Source organism: Amblyomma americanum, chromosome 4 (genome assembly GCF_052857255.1).
Source record: "Amblyomma americanum isolate KBUSLIRL-KWMA chromosome 4, ASM5285725v1, whole genome shotgun sequence".
NCBI lineage: Eukaryota > Metazoa > Arthropoda > Arachnida > Ixodida > Ixodidae > Amblyomma > Amblyomma americanum.
The window spans coordinates 106778640-106802472 of NC_135500.1; the positions used below are offsets into that span (position 1 = coordinate 106778640).

At 49.1% G+C, this 23833-nt stretch overlaps 1 protein-coding gene across 1 annotated transcript; it reads right to left on the reverse strand.

Annotated features, from left to right (window-relative positions):
* Positions 1–291: 291 nt before the first annotated feature.
* On the reverse strand, positions 292–2896 carry LOC144128192 (uncharacterized). Its single transcript, XM_077661343.1, has 3 exons — positions 2717–2896; positions 1844–2484; positions 292–1295 (listed from the first exon to the last, which is right to left on the reverse strand). The coding sequence occupies exons 2-3, from the start codon at positions 2467–2469 to the stop codon at positions 1271–1273; spliced, it is 651 nt and encodes a 216-aa protein (XP_077517469.1). The 5' UTR covers positions 2470–2484; positions 2717–2896; the 3' UTR covers positions 292–1270.
* Positions 2897–23833: the final 20937 nt, after the last annotated feature.

Here is a 23833-nt window from a genome sequence, read left to right on the forward strand (position 1 = left end):
TTCCGAGCAGCAGAGTGCTCCCTCCATTCGTTGAGGTAATGTTTACATCGGCTTTCACGTTAGAAGTGAAAGTGGGCTATTACGGAGCCGGAACTGCGTATCAGCCGCCCTCTATACTTTCTTTTCGACTTCTGACGGACCTTTCCCGCTTGTCTTTTTTTTTTTTGTCAGTGCGGCAAGACGTACAAATCAGCGCCGATAAAGCAACGATTGTGCTTCATGTGCACTAGCCCTGTGGAAATTATAGAAATCAGCATGGCTGTGGAGGAAAGAATGACAGATGCAAGAAAGTAAACACTTGACAAAATTTATTATACAACATATAATTACAGTAGGCAGTTTAAGGAAAGCATCTCTTTCTTCGTATGCTCTTTTCTTTTTTTTTTGCTGGTGGTCCGTTCCGTGTCGTCGTCTATAACGGCGCTGCGCCCCAGTCGTTCAGCCGCCTTTGATCCCACGCACCCGATTTGCTATATACAACATTATTCACACTGTCTTTAAAATGAAGAAAAATATAACAAGACACGACGGAAGTGTCAAACAACCTTCTTAAAAAAAAGAAAACATGGCAAGCCAAAAGTAATTAAGGAGAAAGTGAGAAACTATGCTGCTAAAAGATGGAAGATTGTCGCGAAAGGATCGTAACGGCGATACCCTAGCACGAGAGTTGATTCATAAGAGGACTAACAAGAGCTGCTCCTGCCGGTTGGCATTTGCAGAGGAAGCAAAAAACAGATCACGCGTGACTTGAGCTGTACAAGGACACTTGGCGATGCCGCTCCATTCGAACTTGGAAGGAGTAGGATGAGCCTGCATTCAGAGTTCCGAGAGAGCTCGGAAGAAGTCTTGCCGCCTTTCACGTAACCCGAACTTCAGGCTCCCACAGGGGGGAATATCTGGATCTTCGTAAGTGTTGCGTCTGTATTGTACGTGTGTGTTTGTGTCTGTGAGGCGGCGAAGTTGGCGCCATCTCTCGCCGTCTGCTGACGTCGCCGCTGTTGTGGTAGTCGCTGTCGCGGTTCCTCTATCACTCTGTAGGAAAGGCCCCAAGCACGCAGGTAGCGGTTTAAACGCTGCCGGGCGGCTGGTCGACCGCTGTCATGTTTCTGCCTGGTGTCTCGTTCGTCCGTTCGACGTGTGGTCCCCGCTCACCAGGCTGCGCAGCGACTCTCCCGGACGCCTTGAACGCCTCCTCGCCGTGTCTTACGAGGATGAGTCAGCGACGGCCGATCGTGTCCGCAGCAGCAGCCAGGCTCTTTGGGAGGGTCGCTCAGTGCCATCCCTTGGACTCCAGGCTGCGGACAAGAAACCAACGAGAACAGTGAGCACACGCCGCGACACAATAGCAGGAGAGGGGCGCAACGTAATCGGGTGACACAACACGCAGCGCTGCTCGCTCGCGCAACAGCGACGACGGCAGAATGACACGCATCAAGGGCGGCCAAATGAGGCGCGCGCGCTGCGCAGCCAAGAGCGCTGCCGCGGCCTCCAGAAGGTCGCAGTGGCTGCGGAGCCGTCGTTCGTGCTCCACTGCCACGCTCGCGAAGCCCCCTTCCCTGGACGGCGGTGTGGCCGCGCGGCTTGACGGCCGCTGGACAGAAGTGGGCCGGTTCGCCTTGACAGTGACTCTGAGCGGCTTTCTTTTGTCCAGCGGCCGTTGCTCTCACCGCAGCTAGGGGGAACTTGAAGGGCAGGCTGCGCTCAGCGCCGCGTTTTCAGAGGGAAATTTGTGTGGCGAGAAGCTGACAACGCGGACCTTCGAGCACTGCTTTCGATATTTGAACTACACATCAACAGCCTAAATGAAATAGCGGACATGCTGGGAGAAGTTCAGTGCGCTTACATGACGGGGACGGGCTTCTTGATGATGACCGGGTGCTCCTTGACGACGGGCACCTCGACTGGAATGTGCTTGGTGATGGGCACTGGGACGTGCTTGTGCACGTGCACGGGGTATGGCTTGGGAATGTGGACGGTCACCGGCACCGGGAAGGGCTTGTGCACGATGTAGGGCTTGGGCACGTGGACGATGTATGGCTTGGGCACCTTGACGGGGTACGGGACTGGGTATGGCTTGTGGATGGTCACCTTGTGGGGCACAGGCACGGGCTTGGGGATGTGGATCACTTTGGGCACGGGGTAGTACTGGTGAATGATGTGCGGCACCGGCACGGGCTTGGGCACAGGCACCTGCTTGTACACGGGCACAGGTTTGTGCACCGGGTATGGCACCGGAACCGGGACGTGGTGTGGAACCGGCACGGGCTTGTGGATTTTCTTCACGACGAGCGTGAGGTGTGGCTCGTACCAGCCGTGGCCACCGTGGCCACCACCGCCGTAGCCACCGCCACCGCCACCGTAGCCGCCGCCACCGCCGAAGCCTCCACCGCCGCCGAAGCCTCCAAAGTGCCCCGGGTCCCCGAGGGCGCTGCCCAGCAGCAGGGCAGCCACGCACAGATACGCTTTCATCCTGGTTCTGGAAACCTGCGAAAGGAGCACCGAAGCCACGGGCCACGATTCCGCTCTAGAGATGCAGGCCTTCGTATTGATGGCCGCTGCTAGCGCCTTCCCATGACGGAACTAAATTCCGGAAGAAGTGCGTTTCCCCCCTCCTCCTTCGGATGTGCTTTGGGACACTCCCAACTGCCCCCTCCACGCCGCTGCGGCTCCGGGAGTGCTGCTGCGACTCTCCGGTGCCGGGCTGCGCGCTACTCACCTTGTGCCTCGGTTATCCCAAAGACCAGTGACGACCGCTGTGAATTGAACTCTATCTTTTATAGCGGCTGACCAGTGTGAGCCGCGGCGAGAGTCGGCTACCCGCGGAGAGGAGGTGCTCGGGGGAAGGAAATGCTCGTGCTTGGGGCCGGTGTATGGCTGCAAGCTTCTGGCAGTATTTATACTGCCCGCCAATGGCGTCGCTTGACCCATTTGGCGAGTGGAGGAGAGGACCCGCGGCGAACTAGGGCAGCCCTCACCCGCGCAGACGTCGGGGTCCCCCCGCCAAGCGTGGCAGCAGCAGCGGCGGTGAGGAACCACGGCCGCTGATGCCTTCCTTGCCGGACCAAAGCAGTTCCCCCCTCCTCCTCTCCCGGCGGCTTTCTCCGGGGCTCGCCTTTGTCTCGGGCCTTCGCGGGAAGGGAGGAGGGAAAAAGTGAAAGTGCTGCTCGGCGCATTCACTGCTGGGTTTCCTCGGACACCCTTCGGAGTCGGGTGCGGAAGGCAAGCCTGCCTTCTTCCTTGCCACTTGCTTTTGCTGCTGCTGCTGTGCGCCTGAGAGGGGGAGGAGCAACGAAGGCAGCAGCTTTGCCCGAAGTGCGCTCTGGAGAACGAAAGTCGATAGGGGTGTCTCAAAGGGCGGAAGCGCCATCTCTGGGAGGAGCCGTAAACTTTCCGGTTGACTTGCGTGAACTGGTGCCTGACGCCCTTTGTTCGCCCACAGAATGCGCATCTGTCATTTAGAATGTGCGGGCTGAAAGTGGCATACTGACCGACAATATCAAATTAGTGTAGATGACGCGCGCCGTTTCAGGGCTTTGCGTATCGGAAATGGTTTGGTTAACCCGTATAAACCGGGTTTAACGTCCCAAAGCGATTCAGGCTATGAGAGACGCCGTAGTGAAGGGCTCCGGAAATTTCGACCACCTGGGGTTCTTAACGTGCACTGACATCGCACAGTACACGGGCCTCTTGAATTTCACCTCTATCGAAATTCGACCGCCGCGGCCGGGATCGAACCTGCGTCTTTCGAGCCAGCAGCCGAGCGCCATAACCACTCAACCACCACGGCGGCCGAACGTATCGAAAATACGCCGTTCAGGCACGTGCGAGACGCGTTTTTTCTAGAACATTTTTTGCAGGCTAGTTAGTGCATTAGTGGAATTCGTTTTTAGCGCAGAAAGACGCCACAAGAAAACACGAACTTGCCAGGACAGAGCGTGCTGCCCTGTCAAGTAGCCTTTTTTATCTATTTTTTTTTTCTAGAACCTCAGTAACGCTTTTTCCTGAGTAGCATAGCAAGTCTTGTAAATTAGGGCTAGCCCATATGGACGCCAAAATTAATTTGCTGCAAGAAATCCTTCCGAAGTAACACATGCTCCCCGCAGCTGTCCTTTCGACCGCATGCACAGTTTTCTGGTTACTGAAGCCGCCGCGCTGGCTGAGTGGTTATGGCACTCGGCTGCCGGCCCGAAAGACGCGGGTTCGATCCCTGCCGCGGCGGTTGAATTTCGATGGAGGCGAAATTCTAGAGCCCCGTGTACTGTGCGATGTCAGTGCACGTTAAAGAACCCCAGGTGGTCGAAATTTCCGGAGGCCTTCACTACGGCGTCTCTCATAGCCCGAGTTGCTTTGGGACGTTAAACCCCATATAAACCAAACCAGTTTTCTGGTTACTGGCGATTTTTGAAAACCATGCGTAATTCGGCAGAAGTTCTTTTTTTCACTATATCATCATTGCGATGCTCTAGCTTCCTGTTACAAGCAGCGCAACCGGAAAAAACTTGCGCCACGATCGCTTGCAGGCGCGGTAGGCGACGGTATGTTAAATGTTGTAGCAAATTGGGCATTTATAAACGTAAGATATAAAACAGGAGTACAGGATACGTCCTTGATCTCAACTGAGAACGCTACGCACAGAAGGACGACTAAAATGCCCCGAAAACTGACACATAACCATCATTGAAATTTAATACGAACGCTGTTCTTTCGAAACGACATGCGCTTGGAAGTATTTTTGTCAGGGCTCACGTCGTTGCTGCGATTCTGCGCTGTAACAGGAGTCCGGACAACCAGAGCGGGGACAAATCGCTGCTTTCTCGTGTTTCCCACGATCACGAGCGGGATAACGCTGGAGGATTTTTGGCGGTTCCTCTTATCTTTTTTTTTTTGCGGTTAAATGTAGGCAAACTCGTCTTCTGAGCAAAGACGTGATTTGGGTTCCTTACGGAAGCACACAGTTCCTGGTGTTGTGTGAAACTTTATCGGACCACTGAGCGAGATTCTCGAAGCATTAATGGCACTGTTGGAAGCAATAGCCGGCGAAGCCAACGGCTCTAGTCGAAAGCCGGCAGGCGTCGCGGCGGACACGCAGCAGGTATGTGCATCTTATGTTCGCACAAACTGTACATGGATAAGAGCACAGGTAATATGGAGAAGAGGTATCGCACGGACCTTATAGTAACATTTTTTAAACATGAGAGGGCGGCGCAAAAAAGGGCACGGAACACGGCACAAACACAGAAGACAGGAAAGGCGCTGAATGTTTATTGTGAAGCGACCCCGCACATTATAAAGCCATAGCAAACCAGATGCGGGGCCGCTTCACAATAAACAGTCCGCGCCTCTCCTGTTTTCTGTGTTTCTGCTGTGTTCCCTGCCGTTTTTCGCGCTGCGCTCTTATGACTCAAGTATGAACCAACTAGCCCAAACACAAATTCTGGTTTTTAGTTCCAATACCACCACTTCTTCTACAGATTTGAGCGTGTTCTGCCATCCAAAATTACCGCGCACAAATTTAGGTGTCGCTTAAACAGCGCTTAAAGATTGAAGAATAATGCAAACTAGAGTTGTACCACTACTGATAGCTTCACAGCCACTTCACCGCTCTTCTGTTACATTTATTAATATTTGGACCCGTTCACATATTTCACGTAATAACACGCACATTTCCCGGCCTTCGCAGCGTGTTTTGGTCGTACAGAATTTTTTTTTGTTTTTTGTCCCTAAGAAGCACTGCCATTTGAAATGACGACGGCTTTCAAGTTACACAGCGTACAGCTCTGCGACCTACAATACTCAACAAACGCTCATACAAAATGAGCGTTTTCTTTCGTGAAATTCTCCTTTCTTCCCCCAAAAAGGAAACAGCACTGTACTGCCGGTTGCATCTGCTCACGTAACCTGCATCTGTTATCCCGTTTTACCCTATTGAGATTTAGCATAGCGCGATTAGCTTCCCCGGGGAGCTACGGGCGCATGCAGAGATAGCTATCAGGTGCGCACGCCTGTCGCTTCGCAGGCTCAACTGGGTCTCCGCGCAGTCGGTGGTTCAGAAAACGAAACGCAGCTGATCGTCGCCAGACGGACCTAGATATGCACGAACTTAAATCTAATCGTACAAGCAAGCGTGCAAATATACATACAGTTTTTACAGCCGAGCCGGTCAAAATAGCCCGGAGGATTCTTAGACCACGCAGCAGATCTTAAACCGCCGAAGTGGATCCCTAATCGCGGAAGCCGGAGAAATGTCCGTCGAGGTACACGGCCGAGCGCAAGAGAAGCAAAGAAAGAATGTTGGAATGCTAAAAAACTGCTGTGGTTGAACGACGAAGGTGAAAGGGCAGCCGGGGAGGAGAGTCACTGGAGGGGGGTGGGGGGGGGGGGGGTGGCAGAGGCACCAAAAGAAGAGTTTTCGGGAAGTGAAGACCACAGAGGAACACCATACGGCAGGGACGCAGCGGACAAAAAGAAAAAAGAAACGACCCAAGCGCAGAGGTATTCAGTCGAAGAGGCAGAGAGGCGGCTTTCCTAATCGGTTTAAGGGAAATTGCAGACAATAAAGAGAGGAGGGCCCTCCAAAGCTTCGAGAGTTCCCGTCTCGAGGGATCAAACGTCGAAGGTCAGCAAACTTATCCGGGGAGGGGGGTCTGGCAGCGAGAAGACTTGCAAGGCTGACGCGCGCGATTGTCAGCACAGCGGGTGGCACGATGGAATGTCAAGAGGGGAAAGGGAGAGGGTGTTCTTCCGCGGCCGGATGACTGGGGTCGACGAAGGCCGCTTGCCTCAGGTATGACGCGAGCGCCTCCGTGTGCTTTCGCCGTCGCCGCTCGGGGCAGTGCGCTTTCGCAGGGTATTTTGCTGTGCTTGTTTGCTTTATCATTGCCGACCTTCGCACCGTATCGCACAGAAGGCCGTGGGCGCGCGTTCCGTTGAAGGCTCCCACTTATCGGCTCTCTGTTTGAGGAGTGCAGGAAGCAAACTTGGGGCTGCAAGCAGTGACTCCCACATGCCATCTGCTTGTCTCTATCTCTGTTTCGTTTATCCGTCTATTCTTTCTTGTCTTATATTGATGAGCCCGGTGTACTCAGTGCGGAGCGTGGAATCTGTGCGAGCTAGCCTCAGAAGCGCCGCAGGCCAAGTGTGGGGTTTTAGTGCGAGATCACTGTTTCACTAGCAACCTTGAAAAAGGCGATGCTTGTCTGAAGCCTCTCAGATACCTGCAGAAATAAATTACATGTTGCGGCGACCAAGTTTTGAACCCGCGGCGGCGCGGACACATCAGCTTCGCTGGCCACTGCACGAGAGCACTGTGCTATCGTCGCAGACGATCACGACTCGTCTTGTTGTTGTTGTTGTTGCCATCGTGACACGGCACATACCCACGACGGGGGATTGGTCAGGGTTCAGTGGGGAGACCCCATAGAATAGGGTAAACTGGTGTCAATCTAATGATTGTGCCTTGGGTGAAATTTACGAGTAATTAAAAAGAAAAGGAAAAACAAAATATCGGGAGAGGATGTCCTCGTGTTAAACTGCCACACTTTCGCTCTGTGCCTTGCACGTCGTCGTATTCATCAACTTTCATCCGTACGCAAAAAGCACTATTAGCCTCCTACCCTGAAAAATCCGCAGGTGGGCGTGAAGCCTCTGAGACAGTCACGAAAGGAAAGGAACAGCGCATAACTGGCTCCCTGGGTCAGTTGACACCTGATTCGCGCTTTTAGATACGTGGGAGTATACTGACAGGGATACGCGCGCTGCATGAATTGCCAGAAACGCGGCACAGGAGCAAAAAACGTTTGGCGTTGACAACATTGTTGCAGAAATAAACTCAATTGATTTGGAACAGACGAGTAATGTGATTGAGTGGACACCTTAGTCGCGCTTTGTGGTACGTGGCGGTGGCGGCCACATTAAAAAGTAGTAAGTGTTTAATTAAAAATATTAACAAAACGGAAGGTAACAGATTTTTGCTAACCCCGGCATCTGCCATCACAGCGGCGGCGTCACATTAAAAAAAATAACAATGTGTTTTCGCTAAATATTCCGCGCTTAACGATCCTAAATTAATAATAATAATAATTGGCTTTTGGGGAAAGGAAATGGCGCAGTATATGTCTCATATATCGTTGGACACCTGAACCGCGCCGTAGGGGCAGGGTAAAGGAGGGAGTGAAAGAAGAAAGGAAGAGAGGTGCGGTAGTAGAGGGCTCCGGAATAATTTCGACCACCTGGGGATCTTTAACGTGCACTGACATCGCACAGCACAGGGGCGCCTTAGCGTTTTTCCTCCATAAAAACGCAGCCGCCGCGGTCGGGTTCGAGCCCGGGAACTCCGGCTCAGTAGTCGAGTGCCCTAACCACTGAGCCACCGCGGCGGGTACGATCCTAAATTGCCGGCCACATTTTTTGCACATATTCAGACGCCAGGCGAAGGTCGTTCACACAAGAACGGAAGACAGGAGGACAGCATTTCTGTGCTTGAAACGCAGTTTATCAAGCAAAAGAAAAAAGCGCATGCAGTATGGTCGCCCTCAGGTGCACCACAACTAAAAAAGAAAGAAGAAAAATTCTAAAACTTCTCTCCTTCTAGTGGCCAAGTTACATAAGCGCCTCATCATTATCCGTGTTATCAAGAAGAGCATCGCCCGCAGGATAGTCAACTCACCCGCACAGCTGTGTCACATGCTCACACTTCCCACGTTGTGGAGAACACCTATTTCACGGTCCAGATGGTCCATAAAAGCCTATCATTGCCACCATCCTCACTACGTCCGCTGCCCAACAAAGGCCTCTTCCACTGATTACGAATTAGCCCACAAACTTCCTTATCTCATCCGAACACCGGCACCACTCCTTGACCCCCCCCCCCCCCCCCCCCGGCTGCGTTATAGTCCCCTCTTCGATTACACCTTGTTACCTTAAAGGTCCGTCGGTCGAGTGTTTTCATTACACGCCGTGCCCATGCCTCTTTCTTCTTGATCTCGACTGGAATGTCATCTACTCGCATTTCATCCCAAACCAAATCTCCGCTCTTCGTGTCCTGCTTTGTATGCAGTTAAATTTTTTGCCTTTTCATCTGTCTCCATATTCCAAAACATGGATGAGTAATTGCATAATACTACTATTATGCGTGGCATGACACTAGATTATCTATAGCGCCTGCTTCCAACTCGCCTGAACAGTAATATCATGGGCATCAGGTAAGCAGGGTGGTTCTCCGGTACATCAAACTAGTGCTTAAGACGCTTGCCTTGTGAAGGTCAGGGGAGATTTTTTTATTTTTTTTTGCAACTCTTAGACGGAGCGGACATCGCCCAACGCCTGCCTTGAACTTCCTTCCCCGACCAGAAAAAAGAAAAAAAATACGGCAGCGAGCCAGTGCAATACTCGCACAAAACCTTTTTGCTCACGAAAAGAAGGTAAGGGTCACTATATTCATATACTTTAACTCCAGCCATGATGAAAGTGCCGTAACCAGGCAAGCTGTGCAAAAAAATAAAATCAAATAAGACATGCAAGGAGAACTTGCACGGTTCCATCACACCTTTGCGGTTGAAGGAAAAAGAACTAAAACAGCGATCACAGTATACGGAGAACAATGACGAACAAGGCAATTTGCGAGCCGTATAAAAAGTAAAAAAAGGCCACATTTGCTTCGTGAAAACGCCGCTGACACAAAAAGCATTCGGAAGCAATTTGCTTTAAAGAGACCTTAGCACGAAGTTTTCACTTCACTAATTACAAATGCAACGTACCCTATGGTTACATTCGAAGCACCGGCATTCAACAGGCACGAAAAATTGGCCAACTCGTTGCGGTCGCGGAGCCCCAAACAAGTAGCCAGCAAGCGTAACGAATCGGGCGAAACCGGTCGCGCATCGTCCGCGACTCGTCGGCGCGAACGACAGCGGCGCAGTGATGGCGCGAACACTGGCAGTCTTTGCGCTGCACACAACAAAGAAAGTTTAATCATTGCCGCCTATCCCGCTCCGCGCCGCGACCAAAGCCTGGACGAGAGCGTTTACTCGTGCTGCCAGCATTTGACGCGCATTAATTAATTAATTGGTTTTGAGGGAAGGAAATGACGCCATAACTGTATTACATATCTGGATGGACATCCGATTCGCGCCGTAACGGAAAGGGTAAAGGAGGAAGTGAAAAAGGAAAGAAAGCGATGTCGTAGTGGAGGTCTCCGGAATAATTTCGACCACCTAGGGATCTTTAACAGCACACGGGCGCCTTTCGCGTTTCGCCTCCATGGAAACGAGGCCGCCGTGGTCGGGTTCAAACCCGGGTATTCCGGCTCAGTAGACGAACGCCTTAACCACTGAGCTTCCTGTTGTCCATTCTGGTGCCCATGACACACCCACAAATGCGCGGCCGTCGATGAATTCCGTCATGACCAGCAAAAATCGCGATCATGCGGCGGGTGCTGCTTTTGTTAGTGGGCATAGTGGAAGGAATGGCACAAAAGACATGAGAGAGAGAAATAGAAAGAAGCTGCTTTTGTTCTGTCCCTCAGTTCATAGGACACTGTCGGTTAATTATCGGCAGGTTCCGACAGGTTTCGCCAGGACGATGCGCCGTAAGACATGGGAGAGGCTATCGTTCCTTCCAGCTTCTAGGACGTATTTCGGTCTGTAGATTTTGGAAGAATAAACGTCTACTAGAGTACTACTACTACTACTACTACTACTACTACTACTACTACTACTCATTCATAATGGTGCGAAATTTGTCCTTTAGTGTCTCTTTAGTCCGAGTGAATGCCAAAGGATAAGCTTATTTTAAGGGTAATCGTAGCATGCAGTTAAGTTTTTTTTCTCAATGCTTAGAGCGCCTCATTTCTGAACCTGCATTGATTGATTGGTTGTAAAACATTTTATTTTCCGGAAAGAGCTTGGTAAGAGGTCGCGATAAGTGGCGGAGAGTACATAGCCCCCGACGGCTTTATCAGCCCACTCCCCCGCCAGAACTTGCGTTCTGGGGTCAGAGCTAGCTAGCACGGCCTCCCACCGCTCGAGAGAAGGATCGGTAACTAGATCGCCTGGAGGTGGCTCTATTTTACAGTCCCACAGAATGTGATCGTAGCTGGCGCGTTGGCCACAGTGTTTACAGTTCGGGTTGTATAGGTCCGCATAAATATGCGCGAGGAGTGATGGGGTGCGTATCGATCTCGTCTGTAGACGACGCCATGTAACCTCTTGTTCTTTAGTCAGGCTTTTGTCCGGAGGGAGGAAGTTCTCCTCTCTAGTTTAAAATGATTGGTGAGATCATGGTATGTGATCATGGAGTCCTTCGTGAAATCCAGGCGGCCAGACTCATCCACTGGCCGGTCGACGCAACCTCGGGCTTTATTGTGGGCTGCCTCGTTCCCCGGATTCACCGAATGGGCTGGGACACATGTCAGTTCGGACTAATTTGGCGAGAATTTGGTCGCTTTAAGGATTCTAAGGGGGGAGTTTGTAACACGACCTTTTGAGAAATTATGGACAGCCATTTTGGAGTCACTGAGAATGATGCTCTCTTGGGTATGCGCTAGGGCGAGGGCTATGGCCGACTATTCTGCCGTTTCAGAAGATTTCGTTTTGATTGTTGCCGAGACGATGTGGTCACCATTCTCGTTCACAGCCACAATTCCAAAGGCATTCGTATGTTTGTATTCTGCCGCGTCTACATAAATTGTTCCAGCGCACTGTCCGTATTTATTATGTAAGGCTTTGGCTCGTGCTTGTCTTCTACCCTCATGGGGTATGGGGTGCATGTCTTTTGGAAGTGGTTTGATTATATAGTCGCGGGGCAAGTCTACTATAGTGTCTTTATTGGTAGGTTGAAAGTTGATTCCAAGCCTGGTAAGAATACTCCTGCCAGTTCTGGAATTGGCTGATCTCGCTGTTTGAGCCATTAAATGGGCGTTTTTCAGTTCATTGTAGGTGTATTTCTAACCTCATAAGCCTTTCGGTTGAGGCATTTAGTGGGAGTTCTAAGGCAGCTTTGTAGGCCTGCCGTATCACGCTATCCAATTTGTCCTTTTCTGCTTTCGTAAATTTGGGATAAGCGGTGATGTTGTATGCCTTTATAAAATGATGAATCGCGGTGATGTTTCTATGCACGAGCGTGGCTGTGAAGGAGCCGGCTGCGGTACTAGTGTCATAATGGGCTGCCAGATATGCTTTATGCCTGGCAGTGCAGCCCTGCCTTTAGCTTCTTGCAATGCAATCACGTCTGGGGTTGTAACAGACGGTGATTGTTGGATATGGAGCTGCAATTGGGCCCGCTTACGGCGGAAGCCTCTGCAGTTCCATTGCCAAATTTCAAACTTTTGGCTTGGAACCATGTTAGATTAGAGATGGTTGTGGCGTCGTGGACAGATCCAAGATGGGGGGGGGGGGGGGGGGAATAGGTGGGCCTCGATGGTTGTAACTGTATCCATTATTTGCTGCATGCAGGTGGCTATTTGGGATACTTATCCCTCTAGTGTTGCAAAGCGAATATCTAACTCTGCAAATTTGCCGGTAACGAGGCCTTGGAAGGTAGCTTGTTCCCTTGATATAGCGCTAGCTAGTTCTCTCTGACAGAGTATTGATGTCTGCCCTGAGTTTGATAGGCGCTTTCGATGGCTGCGGGCTGTCGGCTTCCGACGCCTCGGCCTTTCTTTTGGATTCCTCGCCTTCCTTTGTAGGAAGCGGTCTCTTAGTTGCTCTTCTGGCGTCTGTTTCCGTCACGTTATGGGCCGAAGACTGACACGCGGTTGGTGGCATTCTAGCCGCAGTGGCTGTCTTTACCTGAGGTGCTTGTAAGAAACGTTTAATTTCATCGAACTCTTTATGAAGCTGGCAATTTTTCTGTCTCGGGATTGCAATTGGATTTTAAATTCCTTCTCTCGAGCGTCAATAGATTGGGAGGCCTCTGCCGGCCAGCTCACCTTTTTGTTGGAGCGGCTATTGCTGCGTCCGCGGCTCGAGCTTCTCTTCTGGTTCCCTGCAGGGTTCCCCAGGGGCGGGATGGAGCTGGAGTTGTTCCGGCTCTGGCTGCCTCCTTTTCCGGCAGCACCTTGTTCCTTCTTCCTGGGCCTTGACTGGTGTGCGTGTAGTGGTTAGTGGTCGTCCCCTTGCTTGGGTGTCTGGTTGCCATGGGGCGTTCCTTGTTTTTGCTTGTTAATCAGCCGGAATTTTCCGTTCCGGATTCCTGTGTTGTGGCCCCCGTTGCAGACGATGCAGACGGGTTGAGAGGTTGGCGTTCGCCCTCAGGCGGAGGTGAGTGATTTTCTCCGCAGCTTCGGCAGAGGTGTGTTTTAGGTTTGTAGCAGACACCGGTTTGGTGTCCAATACTCTCCTGCAGTTGAAGCATACTTCATTTTGCTCCTTGAAGGGGTGGACCTGAATGACGTTGCATTGAAAGATTACTTGGCTGGGTAGCTTCTTTCCGAAAAAGGTGATTTGTATCGTTCTGGTTTGTCCGATCCTTCGGGCATCCACAACGTCTATTCCTTGGTTTCTGTTTCCGAAACCTAGGCGGACCGCGTCGGGCGAGCCTCCCGCGTAGGCGTTGTACATGACCCCTTTGACCGAGTCTTCGGGCGCCGCCACGTATGACGTCACGTTGTAGATTTCACCTTGGAGACGCAGTTTTACGATCTTGGCGTATGCAGTCGCCTGTTGACGGTCGGGCGTGCATAGCGTGAGGGTGTTGTTGGCCAAATTGACTGTGATAATGTCTTGATTATTCACCGTCTTCTACGGCAGCGTGGCCACTTCGCAGGCCCAAATAGTAGTAGTCCGGGCATAAAGTCCCTCAGATTCCAACTTTGCGGTCAGCAGACGATTTTGTAATTTTGTAATCATCGGTCGGTAAGCGCGGAAGAAGGGCTTTCTTGCTGAGTGCAAGTAGCTTTTTCCCGTTCTTTTGTGATGGAAAATTCGAGTTCGAACAGCCTTGGCCGTGCCGCTGCGCAGGCTCGTCGTCGGTCGATGCGGGCCCTTTATTCTTCAGGCCTCGTTGTCGGTCGTTGTACCGAAGAACGGTTTCCCGTTTTCCGTCCGCGAAATCCGACGGTGATATTTTCTCGCCTTTCACGGCGTATTCCACCATTGCGGGCCCATGGGCGCTCAGTTCCTGGTGGAGAGGTGACGAGCTAGGCCTAGCTCGATGGCTAGGTCGGCAGTCGGCCGGATGATATGCCTAGGTGTCCGTAGGTTGGCAAAATCCGGTTTCAGCAGGCACAGGGCGCTGGCCCGGATGTCTTCCAAAAGATTCGAGCCCGAAGACCGACTCTTTCGGCCGAAAAGTGGCTTTGAGGCGGGAGCCCATGAGTCACGCCAGCACAGCTCCTACCTCTTTCTCTTCCCTCTGAACCTGCATTCCACGTACCTTAAAAAATCTCAAAAGTCAGCGCTCCTTCTCTTGAGGTCCGATAGAGTGCGATACAGAGAAGGGGCTAGCCTATTCATAACTGCATCCTTGCTATTCTGGCTCCCACAAACTGATGTAATGTCCAGATGATTTCCATAGCACAGCACGAGTGGCTGGCAGTTCAATACACGGGAAGAAAGGCTGCGGCGATGGTCGACTGGTCTAAAGGAGCGGCAAACGAACCTAATCTATTCGCACATTCACGGCTTCGAATCCCGCTTGTGGCCATTAGTATTATGGTCAGTTCTTTTTTCCCCTCCCGGAGGATGTACGAGGTACCCTACACTGGCAGACGGACGCCGGATTTTCGTTCGCATGGGCGTTCCAAAGTTAACGCGTTAAAAAAAAACATGCCAGCCTGCAAATGTCGTTTCCAGAACGTGGAAAATTAGCCAAAGGAGCACTGCTACGCAAGCTGCACGTTTACCGAGAAAGAAAAGTGACAGGGCTTTAACTTGGTTAAACCGATTATAGTGCAAAAGGTCAGCCGCGGTGGCTAAGTGGTTATGGCGCTGGGCTGCTAACCGAAAGACGCGTGTTCGATCCCGGCTGCTGCGGTCGAATTTCAATGGAGGTGAAATTCTAGAGGCCCGTGTAGTGCGCGTTGTCAGTGCACGCTAAACAACCCCGGGTGGTCCAAATTTTCGAAGCTTTTCTCTTCGTACGGCGTACCTCACAGTCTAAGTCGGTTTGGGACGTCAAACTCCTATAAACGAAATACACGAAACGCATAGCGCAAAAGCGCGGGCAGTATGAGTGGACGAAGACGACGGTGTGCAATGCACAGCAGGCAGAGTGGGTTGCATGCAGTCTAACACGAGGCATGGTCGGCCGCGGCGATAGCCTGTAGTGCTCTAGCGCAGCCGCCTAGCTGCGAAGCTGATCTGTTCTGTAATCCGCGGGTTCGACTCCCATACGTGGATGTTTATTTTGTTTTCTTTTTTTGACCTAACGTGGCGTCGCTCTTGATAGGCAAAGGCACAGGATCGAAAGATGACAATATTCTATAGGATGGTATAGGTGAGCGCATGAGTGCTTCCGCACTAAGCGATCATTTTGTGCCATTTCGCTAATTTAGCGTAGCTCAGGGAGAGCAGACAACTTTACTCACAAACTATTTTCAAGGACACAGCAATGCTGAAGCATAGACCAGTTGCAACGTAGCATCGCTTAAATGATGATTTTAAAACATAGAGTGCTAGAGCATCAAAAAATGCAAAAACCAATTACTCAGCATTAGATTACGGTGTTAAGGGCAATTATAAAGTTTTTAAAAACAGCATTCCAAGAACTAAAGACGTTAAAATGAGTTTAACTTTGCATTAGGCTTCTGCATTACATAACAATTTTATTACAAAGGCGACCGTGAGGCCGCACTAGGAAGCCATTGTCTGAAAGAAAACCTCAGTTCGTTGTTACCAACTTGCCAAAGATGGCAAATCTGAATTAATAGTTGCTACGGGTCCCATTTGGACCCAAGATATTAAATTTATTTTTTGAAATATGGCGGAGTACTTGAAGCACTCCGGCACGGCAGGAAAAAGACAGGTGCCTTTGTCCTCAGCCCTAGCTATCGCGCACCGTATTTACAACTTCCCCCTTAACCCCTCCGAATCCCCATCCCGAGCGATGAACTCAGTCCCCACGACACGGGGGCAAAGGCCTCTTTCTTGCCTAGCATCTGCATCATGAAAACTGGTCGACGCCATTTGGCTGGATGGCCTTCTATGAGGGCCGTTCGCCACTGCGTTCTTGAGTTGTAGCTTACTATAGCAGAGAAAGCTTGCACGGCTGAGAAAAAGCACACCTGAGAATACTGCGCCAGTTGCCATGAAAGCACCTCTAATCACAGCACCGCGCCACTTCCAGAAGGCGCTTCAACCTTCGCGCACAGTGAGAGGCCTTCCTTGGGGGAGAACGTGTGTTACGTAAGCGAGGCTCCCTTCCTTAACGCCGCCTTGATCTCAAAGAGAGATGCTAAGTAGGCCTCTCTCGGGGAAGGTTTCTTTCTTAGGGTCAGCATGCACGACGTGAGATAAACTCCACGATGTCGAACGTTTCTCCGAGAACGTGCCCCCAAAGATTCTTCCCCACACGCGACCAGTGGGTCGCTGCGATGGCAGTAGGATCCGCCGGGTATGCGGGTGATGGCAAGTGCCTTGGGAGGGGGGGGGGGGGGGGGGGGGGGACTTTATCTCCTCCCTGGGACAGAGCTTGCGGGCCGTCGCTGGCCGGCTTCCCCTCCAGCGACCACAGTGAGGACGTGAGATCAACGCTACACGAGAGGACGCTTGTGTTTACAACGAGTATTTCCCGTTTAGAAGCGTGTTTATTAGTTGGAATTTCGCGGCTCAATGTACGTTCCTGTGGAGAAGTCCCAGCGAGGCGTAATCGGGAAATCTTGTCGCGCCGTGGTCTCACTGATGCGTTCCCTTAGACTGCCCTTTCTCGCCCAGAAACGGTAAACCAGGCGACACTGTCTCCGCGATTAGCGCGTTGACCTATTTTCTTGCAGCCTTTCCTATGCGCTGCCGTAATTATTACCCTTTGAGTCGAAAGTATGAAAAATGCTGTTCAACAGTATAATTACCGGTCTGCACATTCTGTAATCAAGTTGGTAAGCGATAGCCCTAAGCTAAATGGCAGGCGACATACCGTTTCACTTCACCTCTTTTGTTAAGCGCGCAAAATTCACATGCATTGGTGGCTTTGTGATGAAACAATTACCCTTACTTTCCTAGGTTTCAAGGACCGTTCACTTCTTGGGTTGAAAACTTTGAAGTTGACACTAAATATTTCATTGTGTGTATTTGTGCTTTGCTATTGTGCGTAAGGCATCAGTACACATAGATAACCACGTGGAATATCACCTATACGCCTCGTAAATAACTGATAATTGTATTCCTTCTGCCATACTGCTTGGGTGCCGGTTTGAACAGCTAAACGGGATTTCAGGCGACGTACATCTGCGAAAATCTGCGATATAACCGCTGGCGCCTCGTTTTAACTTTCTCTATTACGTCAGCGTTCTTGAAGAGTTGGAATCACAATGAATGAACAAAAAGATACGAAAGGTTTTTATGTTTCACGTGACCTGAAGTCAACACTGACCGCCTATTTACCGTTCGGCTGCTCTAAAGACCCGAAAGATCCGGAGAGAATAAATTTGATTACGAATAGTTTACTTGGCGTGGATGAACTCCACAGCGACATGGGCATCATTTAAGAAAAACACACAACCAATATTTTGTTGTACCTCTTTACATGAGCATTTTGATTCACATAATTCTGCTAGCACACTACAAAATCGCGCGCACAGCCTGGGCGTGTAGTTGTACATACATCTATATTTGCGTGACTGAGATGAGTGCTGCAGAGAGCGGTTTTATACTCACAGCGTCCACAAAACATCATTCAGTTCTTGCGTGCGTGCGTGCGTGCGTGCGTGCGTGCGTGCGTGCGTGCGTGCGTGCGAGCGCACGGATTGTCCGGACTGCGAGTTTCCGTATTAACGAGGTGTAAATGCATTGGAAAAGTTTTGTCCCCAGAAAAATTGTCCATAATTCGAGTCGTCCATATTAACGGCGGTCGTATTAACGAGGCACGACTGTACTTTTAGACAACCTTTCTGTCTTGACAACCTTTGCAAAATTGAGGGATACTCCTATGAGCCGTTCCCTTCAATTTTTTATTCCACCACATATTACAGAAGTACACTTTCTCTGAGTCTGTGCGCATTGTGGCATTGCTTCTAATGAGAGGGCTGATTTTTGAGCAAAGTCCACCGTTGATAGACCTATTGTCCCGTTCGTCCCAAATACTGTTTACTTGACTATAGCACGCTTTCAACGATTCCAGCGTCTCCACTACTTGAGCCATGAGCCTGTTCTTGCTGCAGCGGATTTTCAACACCTGGCATTTCCTTGCATTGTGCGGATGTGCAGATCAAGGAAATGTGAGGTGCCCAAGACCCTCTTGGGCTGCAGAATACCACAACTAAATCCTTATTTACGGCGAAAGGGGTTATATCTGACCAACCTCCGTGTGTTTTGTGGAGAAATTGAGTCCATAGCTCACTTTTTCCTCTTCTGCCGGCGGTTCGCTTCTCTCCGTAGATTTTATTTGGAGATCCCCCTCGCACGACTGGGGCTACCTCTTTCTATTCCGATTATCCTCTCCTTCGGGGCAAGCGCCAAGGGATATGCCCTGAAACCAGTGTGTGATTAATTTTACGACTATATATTTTTAGATCAAGTAAATTCCTCTGCTAGAGTGAGAATTCACTGCTTTTAGTTTTCCGTTTTGTTTTTCAGTTTGTGTACTAATTCTAGTCAAAAACACAAAATTATCCATATAATCCATTCCTTGTCCATGAGTCTGTTTGTATCCGCAATGCACCCTGGCCAATCCCGCGCCGTGGGTAGGCGCCATTAAGCCTGATGACAGCATCCTCATCTTCATCATCACTGTCTGTCAGAGAACTATCGCTCAGTTTTCTGTAACAGTCTACCACCATGATAGGACATTTACTGGCTTGAAAATTGGCGCCAATATTTCCGAAATATGCTTTAATCTCAGCTTTTCTAGAACAACTGTCTTACAAGAAGCCCCAATAGCTTCCCTTAATTATACGGGCCCAGAGAACTAATAATTTTGAAGAGTTCCAGGAACGTGTCAGTAGCATAAAATTTTTCAGAAAAGAAAGTTTAATTTGGGCAAAATAAGTGAAGGTGCGCTTTTGCAGGCGTCCAAATATTTAGAGCTTAAGCGCCCATTCGTAGGTTGACCCACGTCGCCGCCGTCAGTGTAACCGAACCAACCAATATATATATATATATATATATATATATATATATATATATATATATATATATATATATATATATATATATATATATATATATATATATATATATATATATATATATATATATATATATATATATATATATATATATATATATATATATATATATATATATATATATATATATATATATATATATATATATATATATATATATATAATTATTGTCGTGAATGGGATTCTAACCCGCAGCGCCGCGGCCAGATCAGTTTCGCTGGCCACTGCACGAGAGCACTAGGCTGCCTGTTTTTTTTTTTTCAATATGGTATTTAGTACAATGATACGATGTTTTATGTACAAGAGCTGTATATAAACATTTTGAAAAGAGTGGTTAAACAACACACGTATGCAACGAAGCACGAGAACAGTGTCTGGGCAGAGCCAAAATTAACAAAAGCAACCGAGCAGCAGGTTTTTTTTTCTTCTGAACCGTATAACGGAGCCTTTACGCCCCCTCCCCCCCTAAAGACCGAAAGGCGTCAGAACGTGAGGACAACGGTTCACTTTACTCTTTCCACAGATTTAGAGCTTAAGGGTTGCCATAAATGCTCCGCTACGCGATTAAGAAACAAACCACCGCTGCCCGGTTACTTTTGGCAAAGACGGTACATAGCTAATAAATCATAGGACGACACATCTAAGCAACAAACTAAAAAAAAAGCGCAATTAACAGCACAGCACTAACACCACTCCGGTTCAAACTCGGTCTGGGCATACAATTCTTTTAGGTGTACAACCCTTCTACTGAAATGGTCTCTAGCACTAGCCTAATTTGTTCTTTATGCCACGTGTTTCATACACAGAGAAAGCTTGCCTGACATGTAGGTGAGCAAAACGTATCTGGAAATCTCTCGTGGTGCTGATGTCGCAAAAAAAAAGAAAAAATGATCTGCCACACAAGAAAAGTGAAGGAAAAACAAGACTAAGGAGGACCTGAGATACAAATGTGGTGGATTTTCACCATCCTGCACATATTTTATAGCATTTGTAGTTATTTCTAGTCTTCTTTCTCGTTTTTCCCGAAACTCGCTGATTTGTCATTTTGTCTTACGCGAGAAATTATAACTTAATCCCTGGGAAAGATTCGTGATTGAGACCTTGTACAATTATTTTTTTTTTATATATCCAGCTATGCCATGAATCACAATAAGTAAAATCCGGCAGTTTATTTTCTTACTGCCTACGCCTATATGAAAACCATTCTTTTCTGTCATTCTGCTATTACACAGCTTGCGATTAAATAAATTTAAGGTACGACTGTTGGCCCCAGATGTACATTTAGTGCATTTTTAAAAATAATATTACAGGAATTTTTCTTCGTCTGTCTCAGCATTTTTATTAGCATAAGATAATGTCCTTAAGGCCGCGGCACCTAATTTTTCTATTTTATCTGTTATTAATATGCCCAATGCCCAATCATGATGGTTCACGGTCATAAGGAAGAAGTGTGGGCACAATACACATCACAATCATGGTCACTGAAAATATCACTGAGCGTTTGTAGTATTTACTTGTCTGCGTTTGTGTTCTTCGATCCTATCCAATCTGGGGTGATCTTACCATTTGGTTTTTTCCCACGCCGGGATAGTTATCTGGTGTACGCCTCCCAGGCGTGACAGTTCTCTGATACTCGGAACTAAAAGTGTCAGAGTCATGGTCATGGTCATGTGCAGATACGAGAGCGATGGCCTCGACCATCGTGAAACATGCGGCGACCAAGTGCATCTGTTGCTATCACTGCCGATTCTCTAACTCGCCGAGTGGCCCTTTTTTCTTTTTTTCGTTGCTTTCCCGTTTTATTTTGATTACAAAGAGTCAGCCCCGTAAAGGGCATAGTTACTCCAATGTGCCATCACTTTTCAGTAGAGCGTTTCTTCATTCATTTTTTCGTTAGAGGGCTCAAGCTTCAGAAATAAAAAAATCGCCCCTGAAGTCTTTGTCAGCCTTTCCTCTGCCTTGTTCGGTCTACCAGGTGACAGCATACATTTTTTCACAACGCGAGAAGGTATGTTCATTGGTGGCTCGATAGCCGTGGCATTTTTATGGCGCCCACAAATTCGCGGCTGCGATATCGGCTGCGCCGGCAACATTGCTTTCGGAGTAAGGCGATAGTGGTGCACGTTACAGAACCGTACATGGACAAAATAAATCTGAAGCTCTGAAGTATGCTGTGCCTTACAGCCGTAATGTTATCGCCTTTTCATGAAAACATTCATTTTTTTATTATCGAAGCCTTCCAGGCTGCATAAGGACGGGTTTGCCTTTTTAAGAGTCTGTACAATATTCAGCGTTCATTTCTAGTTCCCGAGAGTTCAAGCGCGACAGCTAGTACAATTAAAACAACTGAATAGGAATACCTAAGACGTGTGACGCCATCTCTGAGTCCTTATTCGGAGAAGTTGGCTAATAATCAAAAGTGACCCTACACAGCCGACACTAAAATCGTGTGTGTTTTAGAACTCGCATGCTCAGTTAGGCACACTTTCTGCTTCAACTCCACAGAGAATTTCGGAACATTGCTGTTTATACCTGTGAGAGAGCTCGTATGACTTACTCCACCGAGCAAATAAACTAGTCACAAGTGTGACTACTTGCGCATGCACGAAATGCATCATCCTTCTTTATTTTTCTCGTTTATTATATTAAAGCCTCATTGTTTTACAGTCTTACTATTTCCCTCTTGGTCATATATAACGAGCGAGCTGTTTGTTGTAGGTTTGGGCGAATGTACAGGTGTGTCCCTGAGGGATCGCACTTACGCGAGCTTATACATCTAACGTGTTAAGATTGTTCGCCAAAGTGCACGTGAGTCCCCTGAAACGCTCTATCTTGTTCGAATAGTTAGGGGCCGGGTACATCATTCGTGGCTCCGAGGACAGGCATCTGCAAGTGAACGTATTACTGTCGCCGAGTTTGCATCCTCTGAGGCTACCCCGTTAATCTGAGGAACTATCCATATTCTGAATCCTCGTGTGCTGCACGCCTGCCAAAGCCACAGGTATCAAAACAGAAATGACGAGTGAAAGTTGTCCTTTCTTACAACGACCTTATTGAATGCTTAGATCCACTTTATCTGGGTCTTACGTACACCTAGCGTACCTGGGCTTTACAATGAAAGACGCATAGTCATGTTAATAAAGGTGAAATTGTTGGACGCGCAAGTAAGCAATTCACTTTCGTTGCGAAGAGACGCGTATTAACTTGCATGTCCTGAGAAGAGAAATTGTTCCCGAGCTGTTTAGGTGCTAAAATTACACAATGTCAACCCACAATATTTCAGCGCGATTTTTGCATAAACGACGCCACCTCACTTTTACTACACGCAGTGCGTTTCTCGCTTACGGGCAAAAAGGAGACACCTCACCAAAACAACAAAATTCTCGAGGACCAATTCCTCAGACGTGTCGAATTTATTAAGCTTCAAGTAAGATTTAGCGGCACATAACCGTGTTCCCTATAGCAGTTGCAACGAACAAATTTGCTAGAAAAATGCAGAAAGGCACGAGAATTGAATGTGGTCTGGCTGCTTTTGCTTTCTGCGCACAATGGATATATTAATGCGATTGTATTAGAAGCCTCATCCCGGAAAGAACAAGACCACGTGAGAGGGGCGAGTCGGCAGGTTACAAGGCGAGCGGTGATTGGCCGCCGGGGTGTGTGACGTCATGCGACCACGTGACATAGCCCAGTTGGCTGGTGCGCTGGTAGAACACGACGTGGTTATTCATAAAATTCGCTGATTGGTCGAGACAGTGACGACGTCCAAAAGTTAAGTGGCATGACCGACCGCTGATTGGTCTACGGGGTGTGTGACGTCGTGAGGCCACGTGACTAGGCCGAGTTAGCAGGTGCGCTGGTATGTGGCAGCTGGCAGGTGCGCTGATCACATGGCACCGCGGAGTGCAGTGGAGGGCTCCGCGGCATGCGCATGGTTGTGTGCAAAGGCGTCTAGACAGATCCGCGCATATCAGGTTGAAATTGTGCCAGATTTTACGCCGCGTGTGTCTACCATCGGAGAAAATCCCCGCAAGCGCAGGGAACGGCCGCGGTAGGTGGCGTATCGATAATGATGGTTATGGATCTTTATGGCACAAGGGCATCTGTGGCCAAAGAGCTCCATGGCACAAGGTATTTTCGACTTCTCAAGTTGGACTCAGAGACCCATTTTCCAAGCATTTCACCCCAAATGAGCCGAACACGAGGCCATGGGAACGCTTGTATACCCACTGTATGACCGGTGGGCACCCGGCGGCACTGGGGATCGAACCCCGCACCTCCCCCATGCGAAGATGGTGTATCGGCGGCTGCACAAGCCCAGCGTATGCGGCGAGCAGCTATGAAGGGAGGAGAAGCAGGCTGAGCGGACTTCTGAGTTCAAAGCTAGCTAAGTGTTCCATAAATTTTTGCTCTTATTCTGATCCTGTATCATCGATCATTATAGCTGCTAAACCCGTCTGCTGTTTCTGTTGTCACAATGATAATTACAAACACAGGAAATAAGCTTCGGATACTAGAACGTAAACCGTGCTGCCACCAGTGTTCTTAGTCGCCACT

What these genes read in the sequence shown, in the direction of transcription:
- LOC144128192 (XM_077661343.1), bottom strand. Translation starts at nt 2,469, where the DNA reads ATGAAAGCGTATCTGTGCGTGGCTGCCCTGCTGCTGGGCAGCGCCCTC. An exon ending in AAGAAGCCCGTCCCCGTCAT is followed by an intron (nt 1,296 to 1,843) that starts GTAAGCGCACTG and finishes TCTTGTCCGCAG; the next exon opens with CCTGGAGTCCAAGGGATGGC.